This window comes from Hemibagrus wyckioides, linkage group LG04, assembly GCF_019097595.1.
Source record: "Hemibagrus wyckioides isolate EC202008001 linkage group LG04, SWU_Hwy_1.0, whole genome shotgun sequence".
Classification (NCBI taxonomy): domain Eukaryota; kingdom Metazoa; phylum Chordata; class Actinopteri; order Siluriformes; family Bagridae; genus Hemibagrus; species Hemibagrus wyckioides.
In genome coordinates this window covers 14,364,301-14,377,524 of record NC_080713.1, presented here as the reverse complement: position 1 = coordinate 14,377,524, position 13,224 = coordinate 14,364,301, and the positions used below count along the sequence as shown (strand labels likewise).

Sequence of the window (13,224 nt, the reverse complement as noted above, 5' to 3'; positions counted from 1 at the left end):
ACACACAGAAAACATTTGCAAGCATATAGCAAGATGAATTTGGGGTAAATTCGTATAAATATTACACTTATAGTGAGTACTGTATGTATGTATGTTTCTTGCCAGAAGCTTGCAGAAAAATCGTAAAAAAAACAAAAAGCGTACACAGAACAAAATGAAAGTTACATGCGAAGAATTGGGATGCTGGAGAATTCTTCTTCCCTTTCCCCAACTGCATGCATAGCCAGCAGCCAATCACAACTGTAATTAAATAAATGGGGCATTCTGATTGGCCAGACTCGTTCCTCCAGCTGTGCTGTATTTTGATATGCTACGTGTTCTTATTAACATTTTACTTCACTTTCAATTAATGTTTATATTTTGTATTTATTAATTATATTTTTATTAATAAATTCCATTATTTCAACATAAAAACAATTCACTATAAGGTTTGCAGATACCGCGATGTACCGGGAAAATACGCTATATACCGGGACATTAATTATGTTCCAAATAAAAATCTGCTATATACCGGGACCACGATATATATGAACCGCGATATAGCGGAGGATTACTGTATACCTTTATAATAAATGCTGAGTGAAATACCCAGAGACAATTTGTTTTTATCTTATTTTTCTATGACATTTTTATACTTTTGTAATATGCATAGCAATAAAATAACAAACAAGAATTATGTACACTTCAAGAGGTATTAAAGTTGCATTTTTATGGAAGTATAATAGTGCCAAAATTCCTGAAAGCAAAATAGCATATTGAATCACATGAAAAAACGAAGTTTGAATTTTTTTGCTTTGAAATTTCATCTGAATGAAAAAAATCCTTACAGCATTTACAAAAAAATACAAAATTTCATTATTTTTCAACCTCACAAATTCAGGTTGAAAAAATTTAAGTATTAAAATTCAGATTGAAAAAATTCAGGTATTAAAATTCAGGTTGAAAAAATTCAGGCATTAATTTTCAGGTCGAGCCTTCAAATTCAGTTCGACCTGAAAATGCGAGCCTTCAAATTCAGGTCGACAAATTCAGGTCTTCACATCCGGGCTATTACAAGAAGAGCAATGGATTGCCGATGTCTCAGGCCCGTGTTGCAGTGCACTTTAAAGTGTGCATCCTGCTCCCTGTGCAGTTTACTCAGAAGGGAATCACTTGCCGATTGGAACGCGACTCTTGTAATTAACCTGCAGCGGAGAAATGGCTATGAGTGAGATTGCGTAGGGATCGTGGGCTGTCAAGACAATGGACCAGGGGGTAAGTTACATTAGATTTATTAATTATCAGGGCAGTATGAGTTATTTTAATCTAATATTAGTCTAAAAAAAAAAAGAACGTAACTTTGCTTATTGACTAGCATTGTGCCGAAGACACAAAAAAGAAAAAAAAAAAATTAACAGTACAGTAAAATAACTCATACTGCCCTGTTAATTAATAAAACTAATTTAACTTACCCCTTGGTCCATTGCAGGGGCGTTTCTAGGATTTTAATAAGGATGTTTAATAATAAACACCAATGAACACAAATAGTATGCAACTTTATAAAAATTTTATTCAATCTTTTGTCTGACTCCTCCGATCATTTGAAAGTCTTGCTAGTAAAAAGGAGTTCATTAAATTCATGACATTTTCTCTCTTACAAATGCAATATTATCTCTTTTACAGCTTGTGTGCGAAGCAGTGCCGTGTAGATCCTTTATTATTATTATTATTTTACAATAATCTTTATTATACTTGCACCTCTTATTTCATTCCTCATTTATGCTGCCACTACTGTATGTATTATTCTGTGTTTCTTTTTTTTTTTACAGCCTCTCTTCTCTTCTTGTTCTCTTATTCTCTCATCTGTCTTGCTGCAGGCATCTAGTCTACTGTATGCTCTTGGTGACTTTTCTGTCCCATTTCGTTGAAGGCTGAATCATCAGAGAGTATCTCCAAGACTTGACTTGAGCAAAATGGTCAATTAATATACTAGTATTTATAGTGCTGAGAATTTCTTTTTCAATTGACAGGACAGCCGAATTATGGCATCTGGCCCATTGTTCACCTAAGTCATGTATGTATTTTAACTTAAATACTGCATTAGCTGAATAATTGAAAGTCATGATGTTTAGAATAATGTCTTAGTGCTTTAACAGTTTATATTATATTTAGATCTATCTTTAGGCTTATTTAATTTAAGGCTTTTGTACGTCTTGGGTATGGAATAATTTTAAAAAGGGTCCTATATGTCAGTGGTTTTCAGAATCAAAGACAGTGGGCCTCCTTTGTAACACAACATACATTTGTTAGCCTACTTTTATCAACTGTGTTAACATTAAAAATTAAAAGTTAGACTATTATCTGAATAATAAGGATTGTTGTGTTTTCTGACAGTTTTTTTATTGCTGTTGCGCTCAAGGGTTGTAAGGTATTTTAGTCACGTGGTGTGAAAGTGGCGCTATGCAGACCGACAGGTGTATGACATACACTCTTGCGATATTTTGGCCTGTGTGTGTGTGTGTGAGGGAGAGAGAGAGGTCAGTCAAAATCATGTAATCGGCAACAGTGCTCAACTAAAACAATCAACATTTACTTAATTCCTCTACACTCTGGTGGCAAAATTTGGGATAAAACATTCTGGGCTAGATTAAAATCATTCAGGGTTGAGCCCTATTGATGATGATTAGCCCTAGCTACGCCCTGGCCCACTGTCTTCACAGCCCGCAAGCCTTGCGCACGCTGCAGGTTAATTACAATAGTCGCGTTCCAATCGGCAAGTCATTCCCCGCGAAGTAAACTGCACAGGGAGCAGGATGCAGCACTTTTTAGGCCCGAGACGTCGGCAATCCATTGCTCTTCCTGTAATAACCCGGATGTAAAGACCTGAATTTTTCAACCTGAATTTGAAGGCTCGCATTTTGTTGACCTGAATATTAATACCTGAATTTTAATACCTGAATTTTTTCAATCTGAATTTTAATACTTGAATTTTTTCAACCTGAATTTGTGAGGTTGAAAAATAATGAAGTTTGTATTTTTTTTGTAAATGCTGTAAGGATTCTTTTCTTCTTTTTTGTGACAAGTTTTTATTCAGTTCATGTGACTCAATATTCTATTTTGCTTTCAGGAATTTTAGCACTATAATACTTCCATACATTTTTTTAACATTTAAAATATCACTTCACTTTTACAGAATATTTTCAAGATTTAAAAAAAACATGGCATGACAGTTTTATGCACTACACTTTGAACATGTATGAATAACAATATTAACTTCAGAACAATAAACGATAAACATTAAACTACTCTTTTAGACTCTAAAACTATGATAATATGAAGTTCACTGGGTCACGTACACAGCAAGCAATTTTTACATCATTATTTTTTAGACATTTAACCATATAAGCGATTCAGATATGTTAATAAAGGTTGTTATTTTGGGATCAATACCAAGATTTACCTTATATTTCTTGGTTTCTACTTGGATCATGGGAATTTTAACGTGACCTAATCATCGTCGAATAACAACCATGGCGGAATCTCCAATCTCGCTTGACATGGAGGAAAAGGTTGAACTTGTATGTGATCAAGATTTCTCGATCAAAATGCACAAATCAAATCACATTTTAAAAAGGAAAGTTTTCCGTTTTTAATGATATATGCCACTTATTTAAACTCTGAATAGTTTTTGAAATATATGAGGTCAACTTTATACCAAAGTTTATTTTTTGGCATATGAAGAAGTGGCAAACAGCATTTGAAAACTCATTCTTTTTTCTGTTTGGTCGAAATAATTTAAATTTGCATAAATCAACACACAGTATGTAGGGCTGCAGCTATTGATTGAGTATTCTACAGATTATTCCATTGATTAATCAAGTAATCAGATAAAAAGCACTTTTTCTTTATTAAAGAGGAATACTAAATATGCAAGAGAAAATAAGACAGGTCTCTTAAAATGAACAACTAAGTTGTTTCCTATTTACAAAAATGAAAATAAAATCTAAACCTATTTAGGGCATTTAGTTGACATTCAAAATGCAAATACAAATATATAAATAAAAACAACTTAATTACTTCAGAAGAAGGTAAAAATAGTGCAACCTAAAACATTATTATTATTATTATTATTATTATTATTATTATAATAATAATAATAATAATACCACCTAAACATTGCATATATGTTGTGCAAATTAACTTTCACATTTCATCCAACTACAAGCTCAAGCATGACATAAGCCTTTACTGTCTTCCTGGAAGACTGTGGCTTTTGTAAGAGGCAAAATTTGTGGACAGGAAGGTAACTTGGAACAAGAACAAGAGTCCATACAAATCAAATGTCTTAACAGATTTTTCTGTAAAATGAAATTAGAGTTATTTGGAGAATAAACCCTCTTAAATGTTTCTCTACATACTGGTGTGTGTGTGAGTGACAGAGAGAGAGTGAGGCTATCAAAATGAATGATGCTTAGGCTTTCACAAAACTTACTAAATTAGGGACATCATAACTAGCCACCATACTGATTTACAGTCATAAATAGTCACTACATGTAGCCACAATCCACATATATTTATACCAGCCTTAATTTCAACTAGCAATCATATTGATTTAAGCTAAGTGCAAACGTTCATATTGTTTTAAGCTAAGTGTGAAGCTTGTGTCAACTCCATGGACTTAAAGCGGGGATTGTGTGTTTTTGAATGAGATATTAACACGGTACTTTAGGGACCGTCTACAAATTTCTGTACGACTGAAATGTGGTACTTGTTACTTAACCGGTTACGTGCCCCAGTTATTCTAATTTCTTCTTAAATATACATATGCCATGGTTCAATGCATACAGCTTTTGTTAATTTATTAATAATAATTTAATTAATAGATAGTATTAATTATGCATCGTGTAAATTAATTTGTAATTATTTATTAATTTTTTTAATTTAAAAAAATCACTATTCCTTCAATACCTTCTAGGTCATGTGACCCTGTGACCCAAAGCTAGTACCAAAATAATCTAAGTGGAAAGCCCCACGAGGTACACCTCTTGTTATCCCAAAATATGTCTTTTTTATCTGTTGATGGTCCCTAAAATACCGCTTATGAATGTCTGTCTAATGTCTGAATATCAAACTAACTTCACCGCGGTTGAGATATTGAAGTATCGATCTTGTACTGTTGTGGTACACCAGTTCAGTCTTATAGTAATCACACTGTACATGGTTTTCTGTCTGTTTTAGTTTGAAATGATCCCAAACTTTGAAAACTTTCTGCCGTTTTCTTTGGGCTGAATCTTCTCTGTGTGTAGTTACAGTAAATAGACTAAACAAAGCTTCGAGGCAACTAATTTGTTTTTTTTGTATTCGAATTACTCAAGTTACTCAAGGAATCGTTTCAGCACTAACAGTATGCACATTTTGAATGGAAAATACCCACCCCTTTAAAACCACGTATATGAGCGAGAAAACAAGAATATAATGAACTCAAGTTTAGTATCAGAAAGAACCTTGTCAGAAACTGGCAAACAAGAAACAAGAGAGACAAGCTGCAGTATAGCTTTGTGAATCAGAGCAGTAAGTCACATCATAATTGAAGCACAGTAATCGTGTACCCCTTTGTGCTTTTCCCATTAAAGCATGGTCTGTGCCTTTAGAAGAAAGAAATGTTATCAAAGACTAACGATCAGTATGCAGGAGACATTTACAATCCTAGAGGTAAGTTCTCCATTTGCCAGCAGCCCAGACAAATGCAAAGGCTTCTTTTTCATTTGCTAAACATTTACATTCAGCAGTTGATGGTGTCTTTGTAGCAACTGCAACAATGTGTTCATTACTGGCTTCATGGATTTTAACAAGCAACACTGGTAGGCAAGCTGGAGTCAAATAAAGCCAAGGCAAAACTTTTGAATAATAAGTGTGTTACAGTAACAGGTTTATCTGAGCCTGCCCAGATTAACCTAGTACCTTGTCTGATGCAAGCATACAATGACTCTACTACTGTGGCAAAATTTTTAATCAATTTGTTACATCATGATAACAGCTGAAGAAGTGAACAATGTTGTGCATCTTTAGAAACTGGAGCATGAAAAATTGCACTGAGCTAGTCCTTGCCTAGAAAAAAAACGGCTTGCACAGACACTGTATGACCCACAAAGCACAAAATCTATATGCACTGATGCACTAAATAAAATTTATGTTCACTCAGTGTGTGAGCCCAGAGAATCACACATCACACAGGGAACCGGCTACATTTGGTAATACTGTATCTAGCATTTTCTGAAATGCAGAGATTGCTGAAGCTATGTCATAGACTAAACAACAGAACATAAACTGTCTTTTGTGGGTGATAAATGCAGTTGGTTTATGCCTTTCTTTATTGGGAAAAAGTTCGAAACAGGCACTCTCTAAATCAATTGTAGAACACAGTTGCTCTGCATAGATGATAATTCATGAGTGTGCAACCAGGGGATAACTGTCCATAATAACAGCTTCATTTGACTCTTTCAGGTCTACTCACATACAGCAGCAAGATGCATCCACCCTCTCAATAATGCCTAATTCAAGAAGGTGATGAAGTTACTCACTGACAGTGTTTACAACGGACAGAAGTAAGCATTTGAATTTCTGGAGTAGCGGTGTAACATTTGAAGAAATATTTTACCTTTGAAAATGCCATTTGTACATACCATCTTAGCAAGAGACATAGAACAAAGAAATGTGCATTACATGAACCAATAACTGAGCATATACTAGTAGAATAGAAGAGCATTCAAAGCATAGATGCAACCCTCAATTCTATTTTAAGAAGAGCAGTGATGAATTTATTTATAAAGATAGGAGTGTTGCAGTTAACATCATCCTTAGTGACAGCATCTGGTAAGCAGCCAAGAACTTGTTTTGGGTGACAAGAATATGTATCCAGTTTAACAAAAAACAGGGTGGAAAAGGGTTTTTTTTTTAAGAGTGTATCCTACACATATTTTAGTAAGATGGAAGCAGATAATCCAGAAACCACAGTTAACTCTACTGGTACAAAAGCAGTTGCAGTAGTAATAAAAGCAGTGTTTATTTTCCATTAATTAGTCACGCAACATTTCATCATGACTGGATGAAAACTCATGTGGCTGCTAAATATTGCAGCATTTTTCCCTGGGTGCTTGAATTAGTTTCCTAAAAGCATGGAATTCAGCATAAATGTTATGTCGAGGGATGAAGTGTGCTTTCAAAGCCTCAATAGTGTTCTTTGTCTCGCCATGATTTTGCAAGTTATAGAATAATAGTTGAGCACTGTTGCCGTTTACTGTACGCAATTTTGACTGACATCTCTCCACACACGCGCGCCAAAATACTGCGAGAGTGTGCGCTTGAATATGCTCTAGAACCGTACTAGCAAAACTTTAATGTCATACACCTATTGGTCTGTGCAGCGCCGCTTTCACACCATGTGACTAAAACACCATACAGCCCTTGAGCGCGACAGCAATAAAAAAAAATGGTCTGAAAACACAAATCTTATTATTTAGATAATATCCTAACTTTTAATTTTTCATGTTAATACAGTTGATAAATGTAGGTTAACAAATGTATGTTGTGTCAAAAAGGAGGCCCACTGTCTTTGATTCTGAAAACCCCTGACATATAGGACCCAAGACATACAAAAGCCTTAAATTAAATAAGCCTAAAGATAGATCTAAATAAAATATAAACTGTTAAGGCGCTAAGACATAACAGTCTGAACATCATGACTTTCTATTATACAACAAATGCAGTATTTAAGTGAAAATACATACATTGCTTAGGTGAATAATGGGCCAGAACAGACTCAATAATTTGGCTGTTCTGTCAGTTGAAAAAAGAATTATCAGCACTATAAATATTAGTATGGTAATTGACCATTTTGCTCAAGTCAAGTCTCGGAGATACTCTCTGATTATTCCACCCTCAAAGAAATTGGATAGAAAAGTCACCAAGAGCATGAAGTAGACAAGATACAAGCAGCAAGACAGATGAGAGAATGAGAGATGAGAGAACAATAAAAGAAGAGAAGAGAGGCTGCAAAAAAGAAAGAATAATACATTCAGTAATGCCAGCATAAATGAGGAATGAAATAAGAGGTGCAAGTATACTATAGATTACTGTAAAATAATAATAATAAAAAAAGGTCTACGTGGCACTGCTTCACACACAAGCTGTAAAAGAGATAATATTGCATGGCATACCTGTGTGAGAGAGAAAATGTAATGAATTTAATGAACTCCTTTTTAGTAGCAAGACCCTGAAATGATGGGAGTCGTCCGAAAAAAGATTGAATGAAATTTTCTGAAGTTGCATGCTATTTGTGTTAATTTGTGTTTATTATTAAACAATATTACATAAAAATGCTCTTGTGAAATGTGTTATTCTTGCTTACCCCTCTCCCTAATTAGCCCCTGATGTTTTCAAATCCTAGAAAGACCCCTGGGTACAAGCATATGGGTGATTCTCACCAAATCTTGGTTTTAAAAATGAAAACATGAAAATTTTAAAAATGCTTAAATTAACTTTTTTTTTTTTTTTTAGACATTAGCAACAAAGTCTGGAGTATTTGTGAACATTAATTTAAAAATAAGTCCTAAAAAATCTCATTACCGCAACACTGTGAAAACATTAACACTGATAGAAAAGCAAATACATTTTCAAAAATGGATTATTAATAGTCATGCACAGTTACTTCAAGTTCTGAAATATTTATTTTTAATTTAACAGTTTTTAAAAATTTCTACTGATTTCTCTCATTACCGCAACACCGTCCACAATTTACGACCTTTTTTTTTATATTTTGAAGAAACCTGACATTTTTTCAAAATGACGTGACAAACCTGAGAGAACATACTTTTAAGATTCTGCACATGCATTTAAAATCAAAGTACTATATTTCTATTAATTAAATTAACATCTAATAAACATGAGTTTCGGTAATGATATATAGGTTTCAGTAATGAGGTTAATTATTTCGGTAATGATAACTATACTAGTCTGAGATAATGCAGAAAGAAACAGATAATATTTGCACAATCATGCATTCAAGTTCAAAACAGTTTTATTGTGTAATGCTTCAAAAATACAAAAGCCAAAAATAAAAAAAAATTAAGAAAAACATTAAAACAGGAATAAACAGGACAACTTTTCAACGTTTACCTAAAAAACATGAACCATTTTACCTTAGCACTAAAAAATAACAGACCACTGTCTTTTTTTCTTTTCATGTTGCTTCTTAGTCAGCTCTTCAGTTTTCTTTATTTTGCCAGTTTGTTTTCGTTTTTGATTCCTGGAAGCGGAAAGAAAGCATTACATTAAATTAGTCTCATAACATGGGGGAAAACATTTTATGTATACTTCATCATATAGTATAGAATTGATGCTTACTCTGTGTGTGTGTGTTCTATACTGGGCCTGAAGTTGTGGGGTGGGGTAGAGCTTAATTTTAGTCTTTGAAATGAAGTGAAAAGTAAAGTAAATAAGAAACAAATTACTAACAGAAGAACAAATAACTGTTTATTTATTATGTAATTAAATTACTAAATTATAACAAAATTGTGCAGCAAATTAGGCTGCTGTCACATTAAGAATCACACGACCTACATGCCTTAGTGTGGCGGGAATTTCCCACAGTATGAACAGTACACTCAGTCCAGCACCAAAGTCCTGTTATAGTGGTGGCTAAAGTGTGTGTGTGTGTGTGTGTGTGTATACTCTCATGTACATTTCCTAACACTGTAGGGTGTTTATTGCTAATTACACCTGCTGTAACATCTCCAAACCTAACCTCTCTCTCTCTCCTAACCTCCCTCTTCTGTACTCCTCCAGCAGTTCTGGGTTTCTGTATAATTTTTCCCTGAACTTTGTCACCCTGACCTTTGCTAAAGATTTTTTTTCAGACCTGCTGATTGTCTACAATGAAACAAATCATAAAGCAAAATATCAAGATTTAGGAAATTTGAAATTAATATTAAATTCATAAGAGATATTTAAAGTTCTCTTTACCACAACTGGCCTTAAATGGTTGCGGTGTATGAGAATGGTGTTGCAGAGGATGAGGTGCCTCAGGATGTTTTGCTAACCATAGAGAAGCCATGATGGCTTTACTAATTTTTTCTCAATGCATATAATAAGACCTCAATAAAGTACATTTTCATAAAAAAAAATTGTAAATCTAAAAATATTCGAAATGTAGAAAACTTCCTGTTTTGGTAATGATAATCAAAAAGTCGTGTTAACATTCTGACAATAGAATATTTAACATTTAACTGGAAAGATATAAAAAGATGATCTTACCTGGTCACCATCTTGAAGTAACTGTCCCATGTGCTCCATCACTCATAATCAAACTTTATTTGCATTCTGTATGTGTGTTTAAACAGTCCTCAAAAAGTGTTGCGGAGGATGAGAACATCAGGCATGGACACATCATTTTCCTCCTTTTTTTCATTATTATTATACATGAATATTCAGTAAAAAAAATTTATGTCATCTAGAATAATCTAGTAGAACATCCATTTATTTTTCTTCTAAAATTTTTTATGTTAATTTGTTTAAATTAAATAATAACACACATTCAGACACAGCCGGACGCGTTGCGGTAATAAGAATTTCAGCAGAAAATGCAGTAAAATAGAAAAATAATTCATTCTCATGTTGAAATTACACATTGTGCAAGGTAGAGAACAGTATTGTCTTTATTCTGATGCTTTTTTTATATTACTAAATTACACTTTTTTTTTATTTAAAATCATTAGTGCCGTGGTGTTTCAGTGGTTTCGTGAGAATCACCCATATAGATCCACAGAGCAATCACCTAGACAATTACCTTCAGTAATTTTATTGCTGTCTGAATGCAAGATTTCTAGCAAACAGGAGATTACCAGTGCCCCATCCAATCTGAATATGGCATACAAAGGATAGAACATACATATTCAAAATAACGAACACTAACATTAGACCAACACTCCAGCACTATACTCTAACTATTCTATATCCAAACACTACTATAAGATTGCAAACTTTGCAGTACTGGCGAATTTTGAAACCTCTTTTTCCCCAACGTATCAGTATACTTAGTGATGATTGTTTTATTATATTTTCCAATTGTGACAAATTTTAATGCACCTGTTACGCTTAACATTCTATAGCCATATGAGTCAGGTTAGTTGCTAAAATGTTACTATCGTGTTCTGCTAAAATATAATCATATGAAAAGCTCGTTCTCACCTTGGAACCATACTGGTTGAGACTTTCAAAGCTCACTCTCTTAGCAAGGGAAATGCACGCAATGCGGCGAGGCTGAGTACAGGCTATATGTTTAAAACCTGATCCCAGCAGGTATTGGGGCACCTGTGTTGATTTCCCACAGCCGGTGTCTCCAGCTACCACCACCACCGGGTGGGCTTGGACCAGCTCCACAATCCGGTCACGGTAATGGAAGATGGGCAGGCTCTTCTGCTCACGCTGCAGCTTGACGAGCTTACAGAAGCCCTGCTTCTGGGTGAAATCTAGAAAATGAAGGAGGCCAATGCGGCAGTCTCTGACCTTCTGTCTGGGTGGGTCGGTTGGATAGTCCCTGTGTCGCTTGCCATGCAAGCCTCCGAAACGATTGTCCACGTCTTTGGTGTTTACAAATATGTTGATCCTGTATCGGGCATCGTATTCATTTGGGAGCCCAAGATCCAATGTGCCACTTGCACGATTCATTCGTAACTCTGCCACACTTTTGCTAGATTTTGAGCCCACCATCTCACTTTTGGCTTTAAACCGTTGAAAGCGCTCAAAGAAAGCCCAGAACTCTTTATGTTCAATACTTTCTGCATGAATGTAGTCGTGCTGGCGAAAAAAGATCTCATCCATCCGGGCACGACACTCTGGACTACTCCAGTCCCAGACCCTGATGCTACTTCCACATTCAGACATCTCTATCTGCTAGAATGCTAACGTAAAATTTACAGCAGCGTTAACAATGAAGAACTGTCAAGCCGGTATATTTCTGTAATAACGATACGAACATATAATATAACTACGATATATTCATATATTTACGTCGATGTTACAAGTTGTAAATTAGGTTGTATCTAGACAAACATCTCAATCACTTAACAAATTTCATATGACTATAGAACAAGCACTTGACTGCTAATTACTACTTTGTGTGTGTTTCTTACTGCCTCCAACACGTTACAAACGATGTGTGATGCTTCGTTTCCGCGCACAGCCAATCGCATTAGAATTTACATAGGAACGTACACTATAGTGTACATTTCGGTTGTCGATTCAAGGCTAACAAGCTCTAAAATCTGCATGTGGAGCACCTCTTCAGCTATAAAAGAAGCAGCAGAGCCACGAGTGCTTGACGAGTTGCAGTGAAGTGAGCTAAGACAAGCACGTATAAACATACAAGATAAAACTACACAGTGGAATCAGCGCACAGCAGGTTTTGTTTCGACTTTTGCTGCACTGTAAAATAAATATAAATATAAAAAAAAATTAAAAACGTCTCGTGTTCTAACAAAAACATTCAAACAACCGTTTTTAACCTATGTCAAAATAAAAGTCTCCAATACAGGAAACAACCCTGAGAGCTACGCTAAATAAGATGACCGACGTCGTGCTGATTATTTGCTTAAAACAAAACAATCGTCATTTATGTAACGGAGAAATGATGTAGGGGGAAACGTCGGTCGGGTTGTGAGAGGGAGATGAAGCTAAACGCAACTAAACGTTAACCTAGCTACTACTATTTTTTTTTGTCTGTTTTAAAACAGCAGGGGAAGGCAGGGTGGTTAGCAACATTGAGTTGTGACTGGATGCGATGGAGGGAGGTGACGTAGGAGTAAAGGGCGGGGGGTTCATAGAAATAATGTTTGGGGGGGAGTGAAAAGGTATTGTAGAGTCAGCCTTCTGGATAGTAGAATGGAGAAACTCCAGAACAAAAGGAAAAAGGAAGCATATAAGATGATTGTAAAAGTAAGGTCAGATAATATGACTGAGGATTCCACATTATTCCACAATAAAATTGCTTGGTCTTTATTTGAGAACATAGTAGGTCATTCTTTTGATCTCAGTTGGTTTGATCTTATAACATTTTGAAATGTTCACTTTATAATTGATTAAAAAGTGCCTCCTGGCACAATTATAGTGTCAGAAGAGTTGCTTGATCTGTCTTCTGAGAACAGAGTAGGTCATTCTCAAATGACCTGAGTTGCAGCTCCTAGATAAATT

General features: G+C 34.9%; 1 protein-coding gene across 1 annotated transcript in view; it reads right to left on the bottom strand.

The window, feature by feature from the left end:
• Positions 1 to 12,745, bottom strand: part of dhx34 (DEAH (Asp-Glu-Ala-His) box polypeptide 34) — a 40,932-nt gene extending 28,187 nt beyond the window's left edge. Inside the window, exon 1 of the mRNA XM_058387212.1 lies at positions 11,224 to 12,745. Coding sequence (XP_058243195.1) covers positions 11,224 to 11,919 — 696 coding nt within the window. The 5' untranslated portion in view covers positions 11,920 to 12,745. The remainder of the gene's footprint in view (positions 1 to 11,223) is intronic.
• Positions 12,746 to 13,224: the final 479 nt, after the last annotated feature.